This window comes from Oncorhynchus kisutch, unplaced genomic scaffold, assembly GCF_002021735.2.
Source record: "Oncorhynchus kisutch isolate 150728-3 unplaced genomic scaffold, Okis_V2 scaffold3856, whole genome shotgun sequence".
NCBI classification, from domain to species: Eukaryota; Metazoa; Chordata; class Actinopteri; order Salmoniformes; family Salmonidae; genus Oncorhynchus; species Oncorhynchus kisutch.
The window spans coordinates 128,712-155,573 of NW_022265801.1; the positions used below are offsets into that span (position 1 = coordinate 128,712).

Consider the following 26,862-nt stretch of genomic DNA (forward strand, 5'->3'; position numbering starts at 1 on the left):
AACGAACTGCAAAAATCGCTGAAGCTGGAGACGTATATTTCCCTCACTAACTTTAAACATCTGCTATCTGAGCAGCTAACCGATCGCTGCAGCTGAACATAGTCCATCTGTAAATAGCCCACCCAATCTACCTACCTCATTCCCATATTGTTTTTTTTACTTTTCTGCTCTTTTGCACACCAGTATTTCTACTTGCACATCATCTGCTCATCTATCACTCCGGTGTTATTTTGCTCAATTGTAATTACTTCGCTACTATGGCCTATTTATTGCCTTACCTCCTCACGCCATTTGCACAGACTGTATATAGACCTCCTTTTTTTCTATTTTCTATTGTATTAATGACTGTAAGTTGTGTTTACTCCATGTGTAACTCTGTGTTGTTGTTTGTGTCGCACTGCTTTGCGTTATCTTGGCCAGGTCGCCGTTGTAAATGAGAACTTGTTCTCAACTGGCCTACCTGGTTAAATAAAGGTGAAATAGAAGTATGATCCACCAGGTGGATTTTCAGAGAGTGGGTTTTCCTGAATGAGAGGATAGGGGGCGGAGTTGATGAACACCATCTTACCTAAACTACTTCCCTAATGTTAAGAGAGAGAGAGAGAGAGAGAGAGAGGGAGCAGAGTTGAGGGTCTTCATTTTATCCAGACAGTGTCTAACGCGTGGTTAGTGTGCGGAGCACAACAGTCCGTTGTCTAGGGCATGACGGCGACTAGCCATGCATAAACAGACAGGGCAGACAGACAACAGGAAATAATGGGCTCCAGCTATACCTCATAAACAACCGGCTTGTTGTTCTGTTCATGTTTTATCCAGCCAGTCGCTGTCTGAGTTGACCGAGTATCGACCGTTCGCATCTCGTCTCAGTCTTCTTTCCATATTTGCTCTTCATCTCTCCTCTCTTTTTCTTCTTCACCATGGGATGTTCTTCGTCCAGCACACAGACTGTCGATGAGGAGAAGAGACCGGGGACAAAACCCGAGGAGTCCAACGGAGACATATTTGGTGAGTAACTTATATTTTTGTCAGTGTCCGTTGACAGTGACACTTAAAAAAAAAAGTTTTGTCAGAATGTGTCAAAGTAACCCGTTTTTTCCTCCAATTTAGAATAGTTGTCACACTGCAGAAGGTTGTGTTATAAGCATTGATTTTTGTCTTACTTTTAAACATATTTTTTACCATATGACATTGTGATTGTATAGATGTTTTTATTTTTGAAGGGGGCAAGGTTCTGGAAAAGAGAAATTGTTCCAACACTTCAGTATGGTTACACTTTGCTTTGTTACATTGGGATTATCAATCAATGAAATGTATTTATAAAGCCCTTCTTACATCAGCTGATGTCACAAAGTGCTGTACAGAAACCTAAAACCCCAAACAGCAAGCAATGCAGGTGTAGAAGCACGCTCCTCATGTATATATTATAGAATAACTTTTTATTATGATTACTACCTGCTGTTAATATTTACTCAGTTATTGGTGATTTTAGTTTCATCTTTTGACTAAACCACAGCCAATGATAATTCATTAGTATCTTATCTTTCCGTGAGTTAAAAAAAAAGGTCAAAAACAGAACCAAAACAATCAGCTCTTATTATCAGCCTCTTTAGAGTGTAAAACCACAGGTGTTCACCTCCTCATGTATATATATACTACATTATGTTCCCTGGACAGTCACATGTTGCCATTTAGAGAGGCCACGCAGCTCCGATCAAACAGCTGTGGAAAACGCTGCATTCTTTGCAGCACATCTGCACCCTGAGGCTATAGGGTTCTGACCCAACCTGTTAGTTAGCCTGTACTGTGTCATATCCCTGAGGCTATAGGGTTCTGACCCAACCTGTTAGTTAGCCTGTACTGTGTCATATCCCTGAGGCTATAGGGTTCTGACCCAACCTGTTAGTTAGCCTGTACTGTGTCATATCCCTGAGGCTATAGGGTTCTGACCCAACCTGTTAGTTAGCCTGTACTGTGTCATATCCCTGAGGCTATAGGGTTCTGACCCAACCTGTTAGTTAGCCTGTACTGTGTCATATCCCTGAGGCTATAGGGTTTCTGACCCAACCTGTTAGTTAGCCTGTACTGTGTCATATCCCTGAGGCTATAGGGTTCTGACCCAACCTGTTAGTTAGCCTGTACTGTGTCATATCCCTGAGGCTATAGGGTTCTGACCCAACCTGTTAGTTAGCCTGTACTGTGTCATATCCCTGAGGCTATAGGGTTCTGACCCAACCTGTTAGTTAGCCTGTACTGTGTCATATCCCTGAGGCTATAGGGTTCTGACCCAACCTGTTAGTTAGCCTGTACTGTGTCATATCCCTGAGGCTATAGGGTTCTGACCCAACCTGTTAGTTAGCCTGTACTGTGTCATATCCCTGAGGCTATAGGGTTCTGACCCAACCTGTTAGTTAGCCTGTACTGTGTCATACTCCTGAGGCTATAGGGTTCTGACCCAACCTGTTAGTTAGCCTGTACTGTGTCATATCCCTGAGGCTATAGGGTTCTGACCCAACCTGTTAGTTAGCCTGTACTGTGTCATATCCCTGAGGCTATAGGGTTCTGACCCAACCTGTTAGTTAGCCTGTACTGTGTCATATCCCTGAGGCTATAGGGTTCTGACCCAACCTGTTAGTTAGCCTGTACTGTGTCATATCCCTGAGGCTATAGGGTTTTGACTCAACCTGTTAGTTAGCTGTGATTCTGCTGTGGCACGGCCTGTACTGTGTCATATCCCTGAGGCTATAGGGTTCTGACCCAACCTGTTAGTTAGCTGTGATTCTGCTGTGGCACGCCCTGTACTGTGTCATATCCCTGAGGCTATAGGGTTCTGACCCAACCTGTTAGCTGTGATTCTGCTGTGGCACAGCCTGTACTGTGTCATATCCCTGAAGCTATAGGGTTCTGACCCAACCTGTTAGTTAGCTGTGATTCTGCTGTGGCACGGCCTGTACTGTGTCATATCCCTGAGGCTATAGGGTTCTTACCCAACCTGTTAGTTAGCCTGTACTGTGTAAATACTTCAGTTAGTTATTGAACCCATTGCCCTCTATGGTTGTGAAGTCTGGGGACCAACTAAGAATTCACAAAATGGGACAAACACCTAATTGAAACTCTGCACTTTGTTTACAACGCAAAACCCCAAACAATGCACGAAGAGCAGAATTAGGACGATACCCACTAATTATCAAAATCCAGAAAAGAGCTGATAAATTCTACAACCACCTAAAAGGAAGCGATGCCCAAACCTTCCACAACAAAGCCATCACCTACAGAGAGATGAACCTGGAGAAGAGTCCCCTCAGCCAGTTGGTTTTGGGGCTCTGATCACAAACAGACCCCACAGAGCCCCAGGAGAGCAACACAATTCGACCCAACCACATTATCAGGATGCCGAAAGATAAATGGACTCCCTGGTCCCATTCTATATAATCAGGAGGAAGAACCTTTGGCCTATAGGCTATGGAAGTTATAGACCTACTGCATTGCCCTATAGGCTATGGAAGTTATAGACCTACTGCATTGGCCTATAGGCTATGGAAGTTGTAGACCTACTGCATTGGCCTATAGGCTATGGAAGTTATAGACCTACTGCATTGGCCTACAGGATATGGAAGTTATAGACCTACTGCATTGCCCTATAGGCTATGGACGTTATAGACCTACTGCATTGGTCTATAGGCTATGGAAGTTATAGACCTACTGCATTGGTCTATAGGCTATGGAAGTTATAGACCTACTGCATTGCCCTATAGGCTATGGAAGTTATAGACCTACTGCATTGCCCTATAGGCTATGGAAGTTCAACCTTTCGGTTACTAGTCCAACACTCTAACCACTAGACAACCTGCCACCCCACAACTCATTAGAGTTACCAGCCTCAGATATACATCCCAAATAAATGATTTATAGAGTTCAAGTAACAGACATCTCAACATCAACTGTTCAGAGGAGACTGCGTGAATCAGGCCTTCATGGTCGAATTGCTGCAAAGAAACCACTACTCAAGGACACCAATAAGAAGAAGAGACTTGTTTGGGCCGAGAAACACGACCAATGGACATTAGACCGGTGGACAAATGTCTTTTGGTCTGATGAGTCCAAATTTGAGATTTTTGGTTCCAACCTCTGTCTTTGTGAGACACAGAGTAGTTGAACGGATAATCTCTGCATGTGTGGTTCACTCCGTGAAGCATGGAGGAGGAGGTGTGGTGGTGCTTTGCTGGTGACACTGTCTTGTGATTTATTTAGAATTCAAGGCATACTTAACCAGCATGGCTACCTAGCATTCTGCAGTGGGACTATCTTTTGTTGTTCAACAGGACAATGACCCAACACACCTCCAGGCTTTGTAAGGGCTATTTGATCAAGAAGGAGAGTGATCGAGTGCTGCATTAGATGACCCGACCTCAACCCAATTCAGATGGTTTGGGATGAGTTGGACCGCAGAGTGAAGGAAAGGCAGCCAACAAGTACTCAGCGAATGTGGGAACTCCTTCAAGACTGTTGGAAAAGCATTCCAGGTGAAGCTGGTTGAGAGAATACCAAGAGTGTGCAAAGCTGTCGTCAATGCAAAATGTGGCTACTTTGAAGAATCTCAAAAAAACATTTTTTGGGGGATTTGTTAAAACCATATGTGTTCATTCATAGTTTTGATGTCTTCACTATTATTCTACAATAAGTAGGTGTGCCCAAACTAGACTGGTTCATCAACTGGCATTTCCATCAATAAATAAAATACATTGTTTTGCAGAAATTGTTTTTATTTATTGCCTTTTTATTTTTTGCCACAACCTGAGAGAGGCCTGGTACCCACAGAGAGGCCTGGTACCCACAGAGAGGCCTGGTACCCACAGAGAGACCTGGTACCCACAGAGAGGCCTGGTACCCACAGAGAGGCCTGGTACCCACAGAGAGGCCTGGTACCCACAGAGAGACCTGGTACCCACAGAGAGGCCTGGTACCCACAGAGAGGCCTGGTACCCACAGAGAAGCCTGGTACCCACAGAGAAGCCTGGTACCCACAGAGAAGCCTGGTACCCACAGAGAAGCCTGGTACCCACAGAGAGGCCTGGTACCCACAGAGAGGCCTGGTACCCACAGAGAGGCCTGGTACCCACAGAGAGGCCTGGTACCCACAGAGAGGCCTGGTACCCACAGAGAAGCCTGGTACCCACAGAGAGGCCTGGTACCCACAGAGAGGCCTGGCTGACACAGGGACCATATTGTCCATTCATGGGGCCTGCCTGGCTCTGGTCCTGCCTGCCACATGGCTTCTACACACCAGGACCAGGCACAGCTGAGGGCATGATGTAATCATTTAACATACACTCACACTGTGTTCTCACTTCCCTGTTACAGTCTGACCATCAGTGTGTCATTATACAGGTTGTTATAGAGGGACCATCAGTGTGTCATTATACAGGTTGTTATAGAGGGACCATCAGTATGTCTTTATACAGGTTGTTACAGAGGGACCATCAGTATGTCTTTATACAGGTTGTTACAGAGGGACCATCAGTATGTCTTTATACAGGTTGTTACTGAGGGACCATCAGTATGTCTTTATACAGGTTGTTACAGAGGGACCATCAGTATGTCTTTATACAGGTTGTTACTGAGGGACCATCAGTATGTCTTTATACAGGTTGTTACTGAGGGACCATCAGTGTGTCATTATACAGGTTGTTACTGAGGGACCATCAGTATGTCTTTATACAGGTTGTTACTGAGGGACCATCAGTATGTCTTTATACAGGTTGTTACTGAGGGACCATCAGTATGTCTTTATACAGGTTGTTACTGAGGGACCATCAGTATGTCTTTATACAGGTTGTTATAGAGGGACCATCAGTATGTCTTTATACAGGTTGTTACTGAGGGACCATCAGTATGTCTTTATACAGGTTGTTACTGAGGGACCATCAGTATGTCTTTATACAGGTTGTTATAGAGGGACCATCAGTATGTCTTTATACAGGTTGTTACTGAGGGACCATCAGTATGTCTTTATACAGGTTGTTACTGAGGGACCATCAGTATGTCTTTATACAGGTTGTTACTGAGGGACCATCAGTATGTCTTTATACAGGTTGTTACTGAGGGACCATCAGTATGTCTTTATACAGGTTGTTACTGAGGGACCATCAGTATGTCTTTTGTTGTTGTAGTACCATCTCTAGCAGTGTGTCTGTCTGTTTCAGGGTGTTGTTGTAGTGCCATCTCTAGCAGTCTGTCTGTTTCAGGGTGTTGTTGTAGTGCCATCTCTAGCAGTGTGTCTGTATGTTTCAGGGTGTTGTTGTAGTGCCATCTCTAGCAGTCTGTCTGTATCAGGGTGTTGTTGTAGTACCATCTCTAGCAGTGTGTCTGTTTCAGGGTGTTGTTGTAGTGCCATCTCTAGCAGTGTGTCTGTTTCAGGGTGTTGTTGTAGTGCCATCCAGTTAGCCAGACAGGTCACCTGGAGATGCTCTCTGTCTTCGTCCCGGGAGGCTGGCGTCACCTCTGAAATGTTTTATTGTACCATGCTACTACTCTGTACATGTGGCACTGCATGGTCGTGATCTGTCCCATCTAACAGCACTGTCTCACCAGCTGAATGCCAGCCAAACCCACAGTGGGGCCCCCGGGTCCCATCCCCCAGCGCTCTTCTCCCTCTGTCCAGGGATTGACTAGCTGTTTTGACTGGGATCTCTGTCATCTTTGGATGGTAATCATGTTGACACACGAGTCATCCATGCCAAGAGGGGCTCTATCTCTGTCTGTCTTTGTCCCGCCAGCCAGCCAGCTACAGACAACAGTTGTCCTGTCCCTGAGAGCTAGCTGACTGTACAGTCTGTCTGTCTCTGTCCCACCAGCCAGCTACAGACAACAGTTGTCCTATCCCTGAGAGCTAGCTGACTGTACAGTCTGTCTGTCTCTGTCCCACCAGCCAGCTACAGACAACAGTTGTCCTATCCCTGAGAGCTAGCTGAATGTACAACTGTAACTGCAGCATATATTTCCTCATCACATCACCCCATAGCTCCTCATCACCCCATAGCTCCTCATCACCCCATAGCTCCTCATCACCCCATAGCTCCTCATCACCCCATAGCTCCTCATCACCCCATAGCTCCTCCACACATCACCCCATAGCTCCTCCTCACATCACCCCATAGCTCCTCCTCACATCACCCCATAGCTCCTCATCGCATCACCCCATAGCTCCTCATCGCATCACCCCATAGCTCCTCATCGCATCACCCCATAGCTCCTCATCGCATCACCCCATAGCTCCTCCTCACATCACCCCATAGCTCCTCCTCACATCACCCCATAGCTCCTCCTCACATCACCCCATAGCTCCTCATCACCCCATAGCTCCTCATCACCCCATAGCTCCTCATCACCCCATAGCTCCTCATCGCCCCATAGCTCCTCATCACATCGCCCCATAGCTCCTCATCACATCACCCCATAGCTCCTCATCACATCGCCCCATAGCTCCACATCGCCCCATAGCTCCTCATCGCCCCATAGCTCCTCTTCACCCCATAGCTCCTCATCACCCCATAGCTCCTCACCACATCACCCCGTAGCTCCTCATCACATCACCCCATAGCTCCTCATCGCATCACCCCATAGCTCCTCATCGCATCGCCCCATAGGTCCTCATCGCATCACCCCATAGCTCCTCATCGCATCGCCCCATAGCTCCTCATCACATCGCCCCATAGCTCCTCATCGCCCCATAGCTCCTCTTCACCCCATAGCTCCTCACCACATCACCCCATAGCTCCTCATCACCCCATCGCTCCTCATCACATCGCCCCATAGCTCCTCATCACATCGCCCCATGGCTCCTCATCACATCACCCCATAGCTCCTCATCACATCACCCCATAGCTCCTCATCACATCACCCCATAGCTCCTCATCACATCACCCCATAGCTCCTCATCGCCCCATAGCTCCTCTTCACCTAGTAGCTCCTCATCACCCCATAGCTCCTCACCACATCACCCCATAGCTCCTCATCACCCCGTAGCTCCTCATCACCCCGTAGCTCCTCATCACCCCGTAGCTCCTCATCACCCCATAACTCATCACCCCATAACTCCTCATAGCCACATAGCTCCTCATCACATCACCCCATAGCTCCTCATCACATCACCCCATAGCTCCTCATCACATCACCCCATAGCTCCTCATCGCATCACCCCATAGCTCCTCATCGCATCGCCCCATAGCTCCTCATCGCATCGCCCCATAGCTCCTCATCGCATCGCCCCATAGCTCCTCATCGCATCGCCCCATAGCTCCTCATCGCATCGCCCCATAGCTCCTCATCGCCCCATAGCTCCTCATCGCATCGCCCCATAGCTCCTCATCGCATCGCCCCATAGCTCCTCATCGCATCGCCCCATAGCTCCTCATCGCATCGCCCCATAGCTCCTCATCGCATCGCCCCATAGCTCCTCATCGCATCGCCCCATAGCTCCTCATCGCATCGCCCCATAGCTCCTCATCGCATCGCCCCATAGCTCCTCATCGCATCGCCCCATAGCTCCTCATCGCATCGCCCCATAGCTCCTCATCGCATCGCCCCATAGCTCCTCATCGCATCGCCCCATAGCTCCTCATCGCATCGCCCCATAGCTCCACATCGCCCCATAGCTCCTCTTCACCCCATAGCTCCTCATCACCCCATAGCTCCTCATCACCCCATAGCTCCTCACCACATCACCCCGTAGCTCCTCATCACCCCATAACTCCTCATCACATCGCCCCATAGCTCCTCATCACATCACCCCATAGCTCCTCATCACGCCATAGCTCCTCATCACCCCGTAGCTCCTCATCACATCACCCCATAGCTCCTCATCACATCACCCCATAGCTCCTCATCGCCCCATAACTCCTCATCACCCCATAACTCCTCATCACCCCATAGCTCCTCATAGCCACATAGCTCCTCATCACATCACCCCATAGCTCCTCATCACATCACCCCATAGCTCCTCATCACATCACCCCATAGCTCCTCATCACATCACCCCATAGCTCCTCATCACATCACCCCATAGCTCCTCATCACATCACCCCATAGCTCCTCATCACATCACCCCATAGCTCCTCATCACATCACCCCATAGCTCCTCATCGCCCCATAGCTCCTCTTCACCTAGTAGCTCCTCATCACCCCATAGCTCCTCACCACATCACCCCATAGCTCCTCATCACCCCGTAGCTCCTCATCACCCCATAACTCCTCATCACCCCATAACTCCTCATAGCCACATAGCTCCTCATAGCCACATAGCTCCTCATCACATCACCCCATAGCTCCTCATCACATCACCCCATAGCTCCTCATCACATCACCCCATAGCTCCTCATCACATCACCCCATAGCTCCTCTTCACCTAGTAGCTCCTCATCACCCCATAGCTCCTCATCACCCCGTAGCTCCTCATCACCCCATAACTCCTCATAGCCACATAGCTCCTCATCACATCACCCCATAGCTCCTCATCACATCACCCCATAGCTCCTCATCACATCACCCCGTAGCTCCTCATCGCCCCATAGCTCCTCATCACATCACCCCATAGCTCCTCATCACCCCATAGCTCCTCATCACCCCGTAGCTCCTCATCACCCCATAACTCATCACTCCATAACTCCTCATGTAGACCTCCAAATCCATCTCTCTCTGTTTGCTTGTCTTCCATTGGTCTGGTTGGTTCCTATTTTGTGCCAGCCCATCACATTCCTTTCCAGTCATTGCTCCCTGGTCTTTAGGGACAACGACAGTCAAACCAAACTGGGAAGCTGCAGTGTCTAATTTGATCATTTTTTGGTTTATGTCATGCATGAAACAATCAGGGGGAGTTAACAGTGACATGGATGAAATATAACAAAGGGTTGTGATCAGTCTAAGAACAGATTTCCTGAACTGTTTAGCGGGCAGACTGGTCCCAGATCTGTTAGTGGTATCTTGCCAACTCCTATGGTCATTCATTGTATTGTGAAACGTCCTAGACGTGGGCTATACAACACAAACAGATCTGGGACCAGGCTCAGACTATCTGTTGTGTGTTTCCCAGGTGTCCGGTAGCCTACCACTTGGATGGATATGTCCCCATCTGGTCTGTATCATTCATATACACTTCCTCGTCCAGTTTCATAACTGGGTGAACCTTGTCCTCAGGGCTCAGTGAAAACCACAGGTTGTTTTCAATAAATCACATTCTTCAACCCACCCCCGGGGAAATGGAAGATGAGTTATTCATCTTTTTAAGTTCCGCATGTCCTAGAAATTCTCTGTCTTTTATTGTTTTCCCTCACTGCTGAGTCAAACCAACTCTCTTACCAAGGGGCCCACTTTCTGTTCAGTCATATTTCAACAGCAGTTTAAATACTTCAGGATGCTCCAACAACCAAAGCATTAGAATACAAAAGGGGGAAAACGGTTCCCCTCTTCACAACATAATGGTCGATTTAACATGACAGATACCCTGAGATCAATACTGACCGCGTTTCAGATCAATACTGACCGCGTTTCAGATCAATACTATGTAGTAGAAGATCATGGATTGGGTTAGCAGGAGTCACTATGGAATGTTTTAGGTGTTACCGTAGCAGTAGATCATGGATTGGGTTAGGTGTTACCGTGGCAGTAGATCATGGATTGGGTTAGGTGTTACCGTGGCAGTAGATCATGGATTGGGTTAGGTGTTACCGTGGCAGTAGATCATGGATTGGGTTAGGTGTTACCGTGGCAGTAGATCATGGATTGGGTTAGGTGTTACCGTGGCAGTAGATCATGGATTGGGTTAGGTGTTACTGTGGCAGTAGATCATGGATTGGGTTAGGTGTTACTGTGGCAGAGTGCTGCATGTGTCTGAAGATGGTTGACTACAACACAACTAGATTGGTTCATGACAACACAGACACAGGGTCAATGCTGATAAGTCATAATTGCTTGAATTTCAGGCATTCAAGCCTATCAGATCAAATCAAATGTATTTATAAAGCCCTTCGTACGTCAGCTGATATCTCAAAGTGCTGTACAGAAACCCAGCCTAAAACCCCAAACAGCAAGCAATGCAGGTGTAGAAGCACGGTGGCTAGGAAAAACTCCCTAGAAAGGCCTTCTCACAATGGACTTATCATACAAGGCTCTACAGACATGGAGTGTTTTAGGTGTTACTGGATTGGTTCATGACAACACAGACACACCAAGGTCATAACTTCCAGCCATTCCAGCCTATCAGATCCTTCATTAGTTCAACTTAACCAATATGTTTGGTATTCAATAAAGCGAGGAAACGGTGTGCAGTGATCTTCTATCAGCAACGTTACAGGTGGATCTGGTGTCAGATGTCAGGTTAAACCTAGAAATACATTTCTCTCATGAACCTCCATGTTTTTCTGTGTTTTTATTCCAGTTGTCAGGAATGGTCACATCTCGGAGGACACGGAGACCATCGCTGACCAGATGCAGCTTCCTGTCCAGAGTGCCCTGACTGATGACTCTGAGGAACCTGTCATCATGGCCTCAGAGGCCCTGGAGACCATGGGGTCTGGATGGGAGGAGGACCAGGTCCTGGAGATGCTGGCTGCAGCCGAGCCAGAGGTTGCCCCAGAAGCCGCTGCTGAGGCTGCAGCCGTAGATGCAAAGGTCCCTTCAGAGGCTGTGGTCTTAGTAGAGGCTGTGGTCCCAGTGGAGGTGGCGGCCCCTGTTGAGGCTGTCGTGGTTGAGGCCGCTCCTGTGGCAGAGGCTCCTGCTGAGACAGTGGTGTCTGAGGAGGCCACTGTTGTTGAAACTGGAGCTGCAGTGGAGGTGGCTACCCTGGTCGAGGCAGCTGCACCCGTGGACGCTGCTGCCCCAGTCGAGGTGGCTGAAACTGTCCCAGAGGCAGCTCCAGCCCCGACAGAGGAGACCCCAGCTCCAGCCCCGACAGAGGAGACCCCAGCTCCAGCCCCGACAGAGGAGACCCCAGCTTCAGCCCCGACAGAGGAGACCCCAGCTCCAGCCCCGACAGAGGAGACCCCAGCTCCAGCCCCGACAGAGGAGACCCCAGCTCCAGCCCCGACAGAGGAGACCAAAGATGCCCCAGCCCCTGTGGCCGCTGTCCCTGAGCCAGTAACCCCTGCTGCTGAGCCTGTGGCTGCTGTCCCAGAGGGGGCCCCCGCTGTGGAGGCCCCTGCACCCAGTGTCCCCATAACTGACCATGTTGTTGCTGCTGAGCCTGCAGCAGAGCCAATAACCACCCCTGTGGCTGTGGAGGCCCCTGTAGCAGCCGTTACCAATGAGCCTGTGGAGGCCCCAGGACCAGTGGAGGCCCCAGGACCAGTGGAGGCCCCAGGACCAGTGGAGGCCCCAGGTGAGGTGGCAGCTCCAGCCCCAGAGCCTGCAGTAGAGACTCCTACCCCTGCTCCCGAAGCCGCCCCTGAGCTTACACCAGCCGCCCCTACCCCTGCCCCAGAGCTAACACCAGCCACCCCTGCTCCTGAGGCCCCGCCTACTCCTGCCCCAGAGCTAACACCAGCCACCCCTGCTCCTGAGGCCCCGCCTACTCCTGCCCCAGAGCTAACACCAGCCACCCCTGCTCCTGTGGCCCCGCCTACTCCTGCCCCAGAGCTAACACCAGCCACCCCTACTCCTGAGGCCCCGCCTACTCCTGCCCCAGAGCTAACACCAGCCACCCCTGCTCCTGTGGCCCCGCCTACTTCTGCCCCAGAGCTAACACCAGCCACCCCTGCTCCTGTGGCCCCGCCTACTCCTGCCCCAGAGCTAACACCAGCCACCCCTGTTCCTGAGGCCCCGCCTACTCCTGCCCCAGGGCTAACACCAGCCACCCCTGCTCCCTCAGACGCACCTACCCCTGCCCCAGAGCTAACACCAGCCACCCCTGCTCCTGAGGCCCCGCCTACTCCTGCCCCAGAGCTAACACCAGCCACCCCTGCTCCTGAGGCCCCGCCTACTCCTGCCCCAGAGCTAACACCAGCCACCCCTGCTCCTGAGGCCCCGCCTACTCCTGCCCCAGAGCTAACACCAGCCACCCCTGCTCCTGAGGCCCCGCCTACTCCTGCCCCAGAGCTAACACCAGCCACCCCTGCTCCTGAGGCCCCGCCTACTCCTGCTATCTCAATCCCAGAGATTGATGGTACTCCTCCTTTAACGCTTCATCCTCACGGACACAATCACTCTACATATTTAAACCGTCATCAAACGTCAACCCTGTCTTACTATGGTAAGGCTCACAAATAGTTGCATTGCGATTATGGTGTGGTCACATTTCACCTCAGTAACACAGCACCAACTGATTTGTACTGAGGGACAATTAAATTCCACAGAGCAAAATGGCTGCCATTTATTGTCCTGATTAGCCCCAGGGAGGTTATGATTGTTCTTCCAGCTCATAGATTCACTAAATTGATATGTTACCTAGAACACCTGTCTCTCCTGACCTAAATAAGGTGTGTCAGTCAGTCTGTTGTAGCCTGCCGGATCAGGCTTATCTGGATAATGGTTGGTCCTCCCCTGCCCCAGGCACAAATAGCTGAGAAGACATCGCTGCAAACATGCATGATGTGGGGAGAGAGGGTGAGCGTGAGATGTGGGGAGAGACAGTCAGCATGTGATGAGAGACGGTGAGCATGTGATGAGATGTGGGGAGAGACAATGAGCGTGTGATGAGATGTGGGGAGAGACGGTGAGCGTGTGATGAGATGTGGGGAGAGACAGTGAGCGTGTGATGAGATGTGGGGAGAGACGGTGAGCGTGTGATGAGATGTGGGGAGAGACGGTGAGCGTGTGATGAGATGTGGGGAGAGACGGTGAGCGTGTGATGAGATGTGGGGAGAGACTGTGAGCGTGTGATGAGATGTGGGGAGAGACGGTGAGCGTGTGATGAGATGTGGGGAGAGACGGTGAGCGTGTGATGAGATGTGGGGAGAGACGGTGAGCGTGTGATGAGATGTGGGGAGAGACGGTGAGCGTGTGATGAGATGTGGGGAGAGACGGTGAGCGTGTGATGAGATGTGGGGAGAGACGGTGAGCGTGTGATGAGATGTGGGGAGAGACGGTGAGCGTGTGATGAGATGTGGGGAGAGACGGTGAGCGTGTGATGAGATGTGGGGAGAGACGGTGAGCGTGTGATGAGATGTGGGGAGAGACGGAGAGCGTGAGATGTGGGGAGAGACGGAGAGCGTGAGATGTGGGGAGAGACGGTGAGCGTGTTCAGACCAACAGACCAGCGTGAGATGAGATGTGGGGAGAGACGGAGAGCGTGAGATGAGATGTGGGGAGAGACGGAGAGCGTGAGATGAGATGTGGGGAGAGACGGAGAGCGTGAGATGTGGGGAGAGACGGAGAGCGTGAGATGTGGGGAGAGACGGTGAGCGTGTTCAGACCAACAGACCAGCGTATTTACTCACCCACAGAGTTGTTTGAAGACTGTTGTACGGAGTCTATAAATAGGTGAAATGTATTCTCACGAACGTAGCATTCCCACCAAGGTCTCCATAGTCTCCTTACCTCACTGGTTACCAAGAGGGATCCAACACCATCACTGACTAGGAGGAGGCATCCGACACCCTCACTGACTAGGAGGAGGCATCCGACACCCTCACTGACTAGGAGGAGGCATCCGACACCCTCACTGACTAGGAGGAGGCATCCGACACCCTCACTGACTAGGAGGAGGCATCCGACACCCTCACTGACTAGGAGGAGGCATCCGACACCCTCACTGACTAGGAGGAGGCATCCGACACCCTCACTGACTAGGAGGAGGCATCCGACACCCTCACTGACTAGGAGGAGGCATCCGACACCCTCACTGACTAGGAGGAGGCATCCGACACCCTCACTGACTAGGAGGAGGCATCCGACACCCTCACTGACTAGGAGGAGGCATCCGACACCCTCACTGACTAGGAGGAGGCATCCGACACCCTCACTGACTAGGAGGAGGCATCCGACACCCTCACTGACTAGGAGGAGGCATCCGACACCCTCACTGACTAGGAGGAGGCATCCGACACCCTCACTGACTAGGAGGAGGCATCCGACACCCTCACTGACTAGGAGGAGGCATCCGACACCCTCACTGACTAGGAGGAGGCATCCGACACCCTCACTGACTAGGAGGAGGCATCCGACACCCTCACTGACTAGGAGGAGGCATCCGACACCCTCACTGACTAGGAGGAGGCATCCGACACCCTCACTGACTAGGAGGAGGCATCCGGCACCCTCACTGACTAGGAGGAGGCATCCGGCACCCTGACTGACTAGGAGGAGGCATCCGGCACCCTGACTGACTAGGAGGAGGCATCCGGCACCCTGACTGACTAGGAGGAGGCATCCGGCACCCTGACTGACTAGGAGGAGGCATCAGACACCCTGACTGACTAGGAGGAGGCATCAGACACCCTCACTGACTAGGAGGAGGCATCAGACACCCTGACTGACTAGGAGGAGGCATCAGACACCCTCACTGACTAGGAGGAGGCATCAGACACCCTCACTGACTAGGAGGAGGCATCAGACACCCTCACTGACTAGGAGGAGGCATCAGACACCCTCACTGACTAGGAGGAGGCATCAGACACCCTCACTGACTAGGAGGAGGCATCAGACACCCTCACTGACTAGGAGGAGGCATCAGACACCCTCACTGACTAGGAGGAGGCATCAGACACCCTCACTGACTAGGAGGAGGCATCAGCCACCCTCACTGACTAGGAGGTGGCATCAGACACCCTCACTGATTTAGGAGGAGGTATCCTGACCCCAAAACTGATTTCCTGTTAACATCAGGACAGATAATGCTGCCTGTAAGACATCATGCAGTAGTCTCTACAGACATCATGCAGTAGTCTCTACAGACATCATGCAGTAGTCTCTGTAAAGACACATTGCGGTAGTCTCTGTAAAGACATCATGCAGTAGTCTCTACAGACACCATGCAGTGGTCTCTACAGACACCATGCAGTGGTCTCTACAGACACCATGCAGTGGTCTCTACAGACACCATGCAATAGTCTCTACAGACACCATGCAGTAGTCTCTACAGACATCATGCAGTAGTCTCTACAACATCATGCAGTAGTCTCTACGACACCATGCAGTAGTCTATCCAGACATCATGCAGTAGTCTCTACGACATCATGTAGTAGTCTCTACAGACATCATGCAGTAGTCTCTGTAAAGACATCATGCAGTAGTCTCTACATATACCATGCAGTAGTCTCTCCAGACACCATGCAGTAGTCTCTCCAGACACCATGCAGTAGTCTCTCCAGACACCATGCAGTAGTCTCTCCAGACACCATGCAGTAGTCTCTCCAGACACCATGCAGTAGTCTCTCCAGACACCATGCAGTAGTCTCTCCAGACACCATGCAGTAGTCTCTAGACACCATGCAGTAGTCTCTCCAGACACCATGCAGTAGTCTCTCCAGACACCATGCAGTAGTCTCTCCAGACACCATGCAGTAGTCTCTACTGAAGGACTAAAAGCTGTTCTAGTGTGTCACTTCTTCCTGAGGCCCTGACCAACACAATAGCCCCAGTCACGCAGTCTGAGACACCCTCTCTCTCTTTCTCTCCACCCTCTCTCTCTTTTTCTCCACCTTCTCTCTCTTTCTCTCCACCCTCTCTCTCTTTCTCTCTACCCTCTCTCTTTCTCTCCTCCCTCTCTCTCTTTCTCTCCTCCCTCTCTCTTTCTCTCCCCCTATGTCTTTCTCTCCCCTCTCTCTTTCTCTCCCCCTATGTCTTTCTCTCTCCCCTCTCTCTCTTTCTCTCCCCCTCTCTCTTTCTCTCCCCCCTCTCTCTCCCTCTCCCTCTCCCCCCTCTCTCTTTCTCTCCACCCTCTCTCTCTTTCTCTCCACCCTCTCTCTCTTTCTCTCCTCCCTCTCTCTCTTTCTCTCCTCCCTCTCTCTTTCTCTCCCCCTATGTCTTTCTCTCTCCCCTCTCTCTCTTTCTCTCCCCCCTCTCTCTTTCTCTCCCCCCTCTCTCTTTCTCTCCCCCCTCTCTCTTTCTCTCCCCCCTCTCTCTTTCTCTCCCCCCTCTCTCTTTCTCTCCCCCCTCTCTCTCCCTCTCCCCCCCTCTCTCATTGTGCTCTGTGAATTACTCAGATAAGACTTCTGCACTGTTGCCTGGGATAACTTAAAACATGTTAATGTCCTCTCTCCACACTCCTCAGTTCTGATGCAAATGTTTGTCAAGTGAACTGTACATTTTGACGTGACGGTTGGGAGAGCAGAGGAGAATTGAGTCTGTCTAGTGACTCGTAGTAGGTCATTAGGTAGATAATTAATGTTTACTCATGGCCCCTTGTCATGGAATAGTTGAGATTAGGTTATTATCCCACTGTTCTGGCCAAAGCATGTCAGAACACCACCATAAATCTCTACAGTCACAATAGAATCTTCACAATCACAGTAGAATCTTCGCAATCACAATAGAATCTTCAGAATAGAAACTTCACAATCACAATAGAATCTACACAATAGAATCTTCACAATCACAATAGAATCTACACAATCATAATAGAATTTTCACAATATAAAATGTTCATAATCACAGTTGTAGCATGAATCAACCCTCTTTCTTTTAGTGGAGCAGATAGTGAAATTATTCTGTGTTTAAATGAGGGTGAAGATAAGTCCAGCATGTCTGTTTGAGTTGGGGAGATTTCCCCTGAGTCACAGAGGAAAAGCCATGCTCTGTTTCAGGGCTATGTTTAGCTATAGGTAACCCGTCTATGTAGTGCTGCCCAGGAAAATGTGATGAGCCCAAAGTTCTGTTACCTTATATCCACTACCAGGAAAACCACTGCTACTGTACAGCCCACTATGTGTAGGCCTACAGTCAGTTCCTATGGTTACGGGTACTGTACAGCCCACTATGTGTAGGCCTACAGTCAGTTCCTGTGGTTACAGGTACTGTACAGCCCACTATGTGTAGGCCCACAGTCAGTTCCTATGGTTACGGGTACTGTACAGCCCACTATGTGTAGGTCTACAGTCAGTTCCTATGGTTACGGTTACTGTACAGCCCACTATGTGTAGGCCCACAGTCAGTTCCTGTGGTTACGGGTACTGTACAGCCCACTATGTGTAGGCCCACAGTCAGTTCCTATGGTTACAGGTACTGTACAGCCCACTATGTGTAGGCCTACAGTCAGTTCCTGTGGTTACGGGTACTGTACAGCCCACTATGTGTAGACCCACATTCAGTTCCTATGGTTACAGGTACTGTACAGCCCACTATGTGTAGACCCACAGTCAGTTCCTATGGTTACAGGTACTGTACAGCCCACTATGTGTAGACCCACAGTCAGTTCCTATGGTTACAGGTACTGTACAGCCCACTATGTGTAGACCCAGTCAGTTCCTATGGTTACAGGTACTGTATAGCCCACTATGTGTAGACCCACAGTCAGTTCCTGTGGTTACAGGTACTGTACAGCCCACTATGTGTAGACCCACAGTCAGTTCCTATGGTTACAGGTACTGTACAGCCCACTATGTGTAGGCCTACAGTCAGTTCCTGTGGTTGTGGGTTGTGGTTCTCTCTCTCTCTCTCTCTCTCTCTCTACCAGACATGCAGACTGAGTAGTAGAGCTCTCCAGTGGTTCCTAGTCTGTCTGTCTGGCCCTCCACTCTCCAAACATGCAGACTGAGTAGTAGAGCTCTCCAGTGGTTCCTAGTCTGTCCGTCTGGCCCTCCACTCTCCAGACATGCAGACTGAGTAGTAGAGCTCTCCAGTGGTTCCTAGTCTGTCCGTCTGGCCCTCCACTCTCCAGACATGCAGACTGAGTAGTAGAGCTCTCCAGTGGTTCCTAGTCTGTCCGTCTGGCCCTCCACTCTCCAGACACAGAAAGAACAAACTGTCCTTTTTAGGCAGAGAGAGAGGACCCACCCCTTCAGTTGCATGTGCTACTGTCAGGAGTTGCATGTGCTACTGTCAGGAGTTGCATAACTCTCTCTCTCTGTGGTGAATGCTGTTTGCATGGCTGGACACACACCCTATAACCAGGTTGTTCACCAAGCCGGCTCTGCTGAACAAGATGATCTGGTAACAGAGAGAGGTTTGACTCTAGGGCTCTCTGCTACTATTCACCAAGCCGGCTCTGCTGAACAAGATGATCTGGTAACAGAGAGAGGTTTGACTCTAGGGCTCTCTGCTTTGTCAGCCTTCACTGTTACTATTCACCAAGCCGGCTCTGCTGTACAAGATGATCTGGTAACAGAGAGAGGTTTGACTCTAGGGCTCTCTGTTACTATTCACCAAGCCGGCTCTGCTGAACAAGATGATCTGGTAACAGAGAGGTTTGACTCTAGGGCTCTCTGCTCCGTCTTTGTTGTTCTAGGCTAATAGTTCAATGGCACAAAGGCCGTTCATGTTGGAATGTCACACATTAACCACACACACACACACACACACACACACACATTAACCACACACACACACACAACCCGCCAGGCGTTGATTTCCTGTGTGTGTTGTTTTCCAGATGTTCCGGTGGTTGTGTCGGAGGTGGCACAGGCAGCAGCGGCCTTGGTGTTGGCTGGAGTGGCACAGGAAGCAGAGAAAGACAAGAAACAGAACTAAGAAGAGAGGTCAAACTGAGGAGGCCGCTGGTAAGACCCCCCCCTCCCTCCCCTCCCCAGATGATACCCAGACAGAACAGATACTCATTAAAAACATTTAACTATTCTCACAGATGGTGACATGCCACGAAGCAAATTCAATGCAAAACAACAACATGTGAATCTTTCATTGAATATTAATTATTTTGAATTTCCCCAATTTCAAGGACTTGATGATGTGTATATAAGGGCATACAAGCTTAATGTCTATGAACAAGAAATCTAATTAACTCGATTATTGAATAATGTACTTATGTTACTCGATATACAAGCATATGTAACTAAATACAATTTGTTATGTTTGTGTCTTTCAGTGGCCTGGGAAACACAACCTTCTTGGATAAAACCTCAGTTTTTACATTCAGAGACGATTTGTAGATAAGATGCACAACCCAAAGACCAGGAAGTTAAAAACACACACACTCATCTGCCACAACGATGACAGACCAGGAAGTTAAAACACACACACTCATCTGTCACAACAATGACAGACCAGCTCAATACATATTCCTGTCAGGGTGTGTCCCAAATGGCACCTAATTCCCTGATGAGGGGATAGGGTGGAATTTCAGATGTAGTTTGAGACTTGTCACCAAAGTGCCTTCCCATCCTGGAAATATGGATGGGTCACTTTTCTTCTTCTATTGGCAATAACATTGTTAAAGAGAATTACCATGTAATCTGGAGACACCTGGGCTTCCAACCATGTAACCTGGAGACACCTGGGCTTCCAACCATGTAACCTGGAGACACCTGGGCTTCCAACCATGAAACCTGGAGACACCTGGGCTTCCATCCATGTAACCTGGAGACACCTGGGCTTCCAACCATGAAACCTGGAGACACCTGGGCTTCCATCCATGTAACCTGGAGACACCTGGGCTTCCATCCATGAAACCTGGAGACACCTGGGCTTCCATCCATGTAACCTGGAGACACCTGGGCTTCCAACCATGTAGCCTGGAGACACCTGGGCTTCCAACCATGTAGCCTGGAGACACCTGGGCTTCCAACCATGTAACCTGGAGACACATGGGCTTCCAACCATGTAACCTGGAGACACCTGGGCTTCCAACCATGTAGCCTGGAGACACCTGGGCTTCCAACCATGTAACCTGGAGACACCTGGGCTTCCAACCATGTAACCTGGAGAAACCTGGGCTTCCAACCATGTAACCTGGAGACACATGGGCTTCCAACCATGTAGCCTGGAGACACCTGGGCTTCCTACCATGTAGCCTGGAGACACCTGGGCTTCCAACCATGTAACCTGGAGACACCTGGGCTTCCAACCATGTAGCCTGGAGACACCTGGGCTTCCAACCATGTAGCCTGGAGACACCTGGGCTTCCTACCATGTAGCCTGGAGACACCTGGGCTTCCTACCATGTAGCCTGGAGACACCTGGGCTTCCTACCATGTAGCCTGGAGACACCTGGGCTTCCTACCATGTAGCCTGGAGACACCTGGGCTTCCTACCATGTAGCCTGGAGACACCTGGGCTTCCACCTGAACTCTCTGACTCCCAATTACCTGGAGCCACCTGGGCTTCCACCTGAACTCTGACTCTCTCTAACAGACAGCTGTGGTGAAGCCAAACGATGCACTACTTTAGCAACAAACTGTGAAGTTGAGGTGTGAAGTTGAGGTTCAGAGACAGACTACACGGTCACTTTAAGGTTGTCAATATGGAGTCAACGTTGTGTTGAACAGCTTCTCGGTGGGAAAATGTTTCATCATTAATACTACTTGACTTTTACTAGCTGCTCTGAAAGAGGAAGACAAGCCAAACAATCTAACAACCTGTTCTTCTGGACTAGACTGAACCCTGCTGATGTGGAACTCAACCTGTTCTTCTGGACTAGACTGAACCCTGCTGATGTGGAACTCAACCTGTTCTTCTGGACTAGACTGGACCCTGCTGATGTGGAACTCAATCTAACAACTAGACTGGACCCTGCTGATGTGGAACTCAATCTAACAACCTGTTCTTCTGGACTAGACTGGACCCTGCTGATGTGGAACTCAATCTAACAACTAGACTGGACCCTGCTGATGTGGAACTCAATCTAACAACCTGTTCTTCTGGACTAGACTGAACCCTGCTGATGTGGAACTCAACCTAACAACCTGTTATTCTGGACTAGACTGGACCCTGCTGATGGGGGAAGTCATTAATGAATTAATGATTACTTCAATATGGTTATTTAACAGGTAGATAAGGAACACTAAGAGCTTAACAGTAGACCTGGAGTGTACAGTGTAATGTTGAGAAGAGAATTTACACTGAGTGAACAAAACATTAAGAACACCTTCCTCATATTGAGTTGTACCCCCCCATGCCCTCAGAACAGACTCAATACGTCAGAACATGGACTCTACAAGGTGTAGAAAGCGTTCCACAGGGATGCTGGTCCATGTCGACTCCAATACTTCCCACAGTTGTGTCAAGTTGTCTGGATGTCCTTTGGGTGGTGGACCATTCTTGATACACACAGGAAACTGTTGAGTGTGAAAAACCCAGCAGCATTGCAGTTCTTGACACAAACCGGTGCGCCTGTCACCTACTACCATACCCCGTTGAAACCGGTGTGCCTGTCACCTACTACCATACCCACGTTCAAACCGGGGCTCCTGGCACCTACTACCGTACCCCGTTCAAACCGGGGCGCCTGTCACCTACTACCATACCCCGTTCAAACCGGGGCGCCTGTCACCTACTACCATACCCCGTTCAAACCGGGGCGCCTGGCACCTACTACCCTACCCCGTTCAAACCGGGGCGCCTGGCTTCTACTACCATACCCCGTTCAAACCAGGGCGCCTGGCACCTACTACCATACCCCGTTCAAAGGCTCTTACAGCCACACACAATCCATGTCTCAACTGTCGAAAAGCTTATAAATCCTTCTTTAACCGTTCTCCTCCCCCGGTCTCCTCCCCCGGTCTCCTCCCCCTTCATCTACACTGATTTTGAAGTGGATTTAACAAGTGACATCAATAATGGATCATAGCGTTCACCTGGATTCACCTGGATTCACCTGGATTCACCTGGATTTACCTGGATTCACCTGGATTCACCTGGATTCACCTGGATTCACCTGGTCAGTCTGTCGTGGAAAGAGAACAGGTGTTCTTAATGTTTTGTCAACCCGGTGTCTGTTTAGTTCTCCTCTTTCTCACCTTGTTTGTTTCAAAATGTCACTATATATATAGATTCATGATGAGTCTGTTTGAGGAGTCCTGATCTCGATGCAGCAGGACGTGATGTCACTATATATAGATTCATGATGAGTCTGTCTGTTTGAGGAGGAGTCCTGATCTCGATGCAGCAGGACGTGATGTCACTATATATAGATTCATGAGTCTGTTTGAGGAGTCCTGATCTCGATGCAGCAGGACGTGATGTCACTATATATAGATTCATGATGAGTCTGTCTGTTTGAGGAGGAGTCCTGATCTCAATGCAGCAGGACGTGATGTCACTATATATAGATTCATGAGTCTGTTTGAGGAGTCCTGATCTCGATGCAGCAGGACGTGATGTCACTATATATAGATTCATGATGAGTCTGTCTGTTTGAGGAGGAGTCCTGATCTCGATGCAGTAGGACATGAGGTACCAAATCGAGTGTAAATGAACCATTCAGTGTGAAAAACACAATGGTTAAAAAAATTAAATAAAGTTATTTAAACTTTGATTTCTACCTTTGTGTTATTTATAATAACATGGAGTTACAAGGAGCCGTCACTTGTAGGTTTCTACTTTTTACCTGTCCTCTCTTCACCTGGGAATAATCTGTTACCTTCACAGTCCTGAGCCAACACACACTACAGCTCCTCTCCCTTCATACACAGACACAGTCCTGAGCCAACACACACTACAGCTCCTCTCCCTTCATACACAGTCCTGAGCCAACACACACTACAGCTCCTCTCCCTTCATACACAGACACAGTCCTGAGCCAACACACACTACAGCTCCTCTCCCTTCATACACAGTCCTGAGCCAACAGACACTACAGCCCCTCTACCTTCATACACAGGCACAGTCCTGAGCCAACACACACTACAGCTCCTCTCCCTTCATACACAGGCACAGTCCTGAGCCAACACACACTACAGCTCCTCTCCCTTCATACACAGACACAGTCCTGAGCCAACACACACTACAGCTCCTCTCCCTTCATACACAGTCCTGAGCCAACAGACACTACAGCCCCTCTACCTTCATACAGTCCTGAGCCAACACACACTACAGCTCCTCTCCCTTCATACACAGACACAGTCCTGAGCCAACACACACTACAGCTCCTCTCCCTTCATACACAGACACACTCCTGAGCCAACACACACACTCCTGAGCCAACACACACTACAGCTCCTCTCCCTTCATACAGACACAGTCCTGAGCCAACACACACTACAACTCCTCTCCCTTCATACACAGACACAGTCCTGAGCCAACACACACTACAGCTCCTCTCCCTTCATACACAGACACAGTCCTGAGCCAACACACTACAGCTCCTCTCCCTTCATACACAGACACAGTCCTGAGCCAACACACACTACAGCTCCTCTCCCTTCATACACAGACACAGTCCTGAGCCAACACACTACAGCTCCTCTCCCTTCATACACAGACACAGTCCTGAGCCAACACACTACAGCTCCTCTCCCTTCATACACAGACACAGTCCTGAGCCAACACACTACAGCTCCTCTCCCTTCATACACAGTCCTGAGCCAACACACACTACAGCTCCTCTCCCTTCATACACAGTCCTGAGCCAACACACTACAGCTCCTCTCCCTTCATATACAGTCCTGAGCCAACACACTACAGCTCCTCTCCCTTCATACACAGACACAGTCTGAGCCAACACACACTACAACTCCTCTCCCTTCATACACAGTCCTGAGCCAACACACTACAGCTCCTCTACCTTCTACAACCACCTCCGGCTGGAATGCAAAAGATTGAAGATTATACAAAGGTCCTGGTATTAGATAAGACAGCCACAGGAGTCTGGTTCATCCTGAACAACAACTCTGGAGTCTCTTAATACCTAGCTGGCATTTCCCAAAAGGTTCAGTCTGTCAACCTCCCCCTGAACTTATCAATGGCTCTGCATGCCATTGTAGAGAGACTGATGTTTTTAGTAGGTGTGTGACTGTGTGTGTTGGGCAATAGGATTAAAGAGGTTTGATGTTATTTTCTATGCCAGACCTTGTGGTCGCTGTTCTTCTGTTATATATTCATTCTGATAAGAGCTTTCTGTGTTCTGCACTAAACTGTCTGTACAGTCGAAATAAAGCTTTGTCTACTAATACCTAGACTGAGTTTGGTTTGTAGCTGGAGAGAGAGGGGGGGTGGGGGGGGTTGGTTTGGAGCTGGAGAGGGGAAGGGTTTGGTTTGGAGCTGGAGAGGGGAAGGGTTTGGTTTGGAGCTGGAGAGGGGAAGGGTTTGGTTTGGAGCTGGAGAGAGAGGGGAAGGGCTTGGTTTGGAGCTGGGGAGGGAGAGAGGGTTTGGTTTGGAGCTAGAGAGAGAGGGGAAGGGTTTGGTTTGGAGCTGGAGAGAGAGGGGAATGGTTTGGAGAGGGGAAGGGTTTGGTTTGGAGCTGGAGAGAGAGAGGGGAAGGGTTTGGTTTGGAGCTGGAGAGAGAGGGGAAGGGTTTGGTTTGGAGCTGGAGAGAGAGGGGAAGGGTTTGGTTTGGAGCTGGGGAGGGAGAGGGGAAGGGTTTGGTTTGGAGCTGGGGAGGGAGAGGGGAAGGGTTTGGTTTGGAGCTGGAGAGAGAGAGGGGAAGGGTTTGGTTTGGAGCTGGAGAGAGAGGGGAAGGGTTTGGTTTGGAGCTGGAGAGAGAGAGAGGGTTTGGTTTGGAGCTAGAGAGAGAGAGGGGAATGGTTTGGAGAGGGGAAGGGTTTGGTTTGGAGCTGGAGAGGGGAAGGGTTTGGTTTGGAGCTAGAGAGAGAGAGGGGAATGGTTTGGAGAGGGGAAGGGTTTGGAGCTGGAGAGGGGAAGGGTTTGGTTTGGAGCTGGAGAGAGAGGGGAATGGTTTGGAGAGGGGAAGGGTTTGGTTTGGAGCTGGAGAGAGAGAGGGGAAGGGTTTGGTTTGGAGCTGGAGAGAGAGGGGAAGGGTTTGGTTTGGAGCTGGAGAGAGAGGGGAAGGGTTTGGTTTGGAGCTGGGGAGGGAGAGGGGAAGGGTTTGGTTTGGAGCTGGAGAGAGAGAGGGGAAGGGTTTGGTTTGGAGCTGGAGAGAGAGGGGAAGGGTTTGGTTTGGAGCTGGAGAGAGAGAGAGAGAGAGAGGGTTTGGTTTGGAGCTAGAGAGAGAGAGGGGAATGGTTTGGAGAGGGGAAGGGTTTGGTTTGGAGCTGGAGAGGGGAAGGGTTTGGTTTGGAGCTAGAGAGAGAGAGGGGAATGGTTTGGAGAGGGGAAGGGTTTGGTTTGGAGCTAGAGAGAGAGAGGGGAATGGTTTGGAGAGGGGAAGGGTTTGGTTTGGAGCTGGAGAGGGGAAGGGTTTGGTTTGGAGCTGGAGAGGGGAAGGGTTTGGTTTGGAACGAGAGAGAAGGGAAGGGTTTGGTTTGGAACGAGAGAGAAGGGAAGGGTTTGGTTTGGAACGAGAGAGAAGGGAAGGGTTTGGTTTGGAACGAGAGAGAAGGGAAGGGTTTGGTTTGGAACGAGAGAGAAGGGAAGGGTTTGGTTTGGAACGAGAGAGAAGGGAAGGGTTTGGTTTGGAACGAGAGAGAAGGGAAGGGTTTGGTTTGGAACGAGAGAGAAGGGAAGGGTTTGGTTTGGAACGAGAGAGAAGGGAAGGGTTTGGAGCTGGAGAGAGAGGGGTAGGGTTTGGTGCTGGAGAGAGAGGGGTATCAGGCTATAATGCCACTGCAAACAGCACACAGGTTGGATTCCTGTCGGACTATGCTGCTAACCCACTCCAGATCTTACAAATGCCTGGATATCAGCTAACCCACATCACCTGATACCTGGATAGGTAGTTAATGTATCAGCTAACCCACATCACCTGATACCTGGATAGGTAGTTAATGTATCAGCTAACCCACATCACCTGATACCTGGATAGGTAGTTAATGTATCAGCTAACCCACATCACCTGATACCTGGATAGGTAGTTAATGTATCAGCTAACCCACATCACCTGATACCTGGATAGGTAGTTAATGTATCAGCTAACCCACATCACCTGATACC

General features: G+C 49.9%; 1 protein-coding gene across 2 annotated transcripts; it reads left to right on the forward strand.

The window, feature by feature from the left end:
* Positions 1 to 513: 513 nt before the first annotated feature.
* Positions 514 to 24,985, forward strand: LOC116372033 (vegetative cell wall protein gp1-like). 2 transcript variants are annotated; one of them, XM_031821106.1, is made up of 4 exons: positions 514 to 1,005; positions 11,429 to 13,237; positions 19,514 to 19,640; positions 19,964 to 24,985. In XM_031821106.1, exons 1-3 carry the CDS (start codon positions 918 to 920, stop codon positions 19,609 to 19,611), a joined length of 1,995 nt encoding a protein of 664 aa, XP_031676966.1. In that variant the 5' UTR covers positions 514 to 917; the 3' UTR covers positions 19,612 to 19,640; positions 19,964 to 24,985. The 2 variants fall into 2 exon arrangements, with proteins under 2 accessions (XP_031676966.1, XP_031676967.1); XM_031821107.1 differs by having other exon boundaries at positions 515 to 1,005; positions 11,429 to 13,150.
* The last annotated feature ends 1,877 nt before the right edge of the window (positions 24,986 to 26,862 follow it).

Coding starts and splice junctions, on each gene's coding strand:
- LOC116372033 (XM_031821106.1), top strand. CDS start 918: ATGGGATGTTCTTCGTCCAGCACACAGACTGTCGATGAGGAGAAGAGA. Junction 1,006..11,428: donor GTCCAACGGAGACATATTTG/GTGAGTAACTTA, acceptor TTTTTATTCCAG/TTGTCAGGAATGGTCACATC. Junction 13,238..19,513: donor GTCAACCCTGTCTTACTATG/GTAAGGCTCACA, acceptor GTTGTTTTCCAG/ATGTTCCGGTGGTTGTGTCG.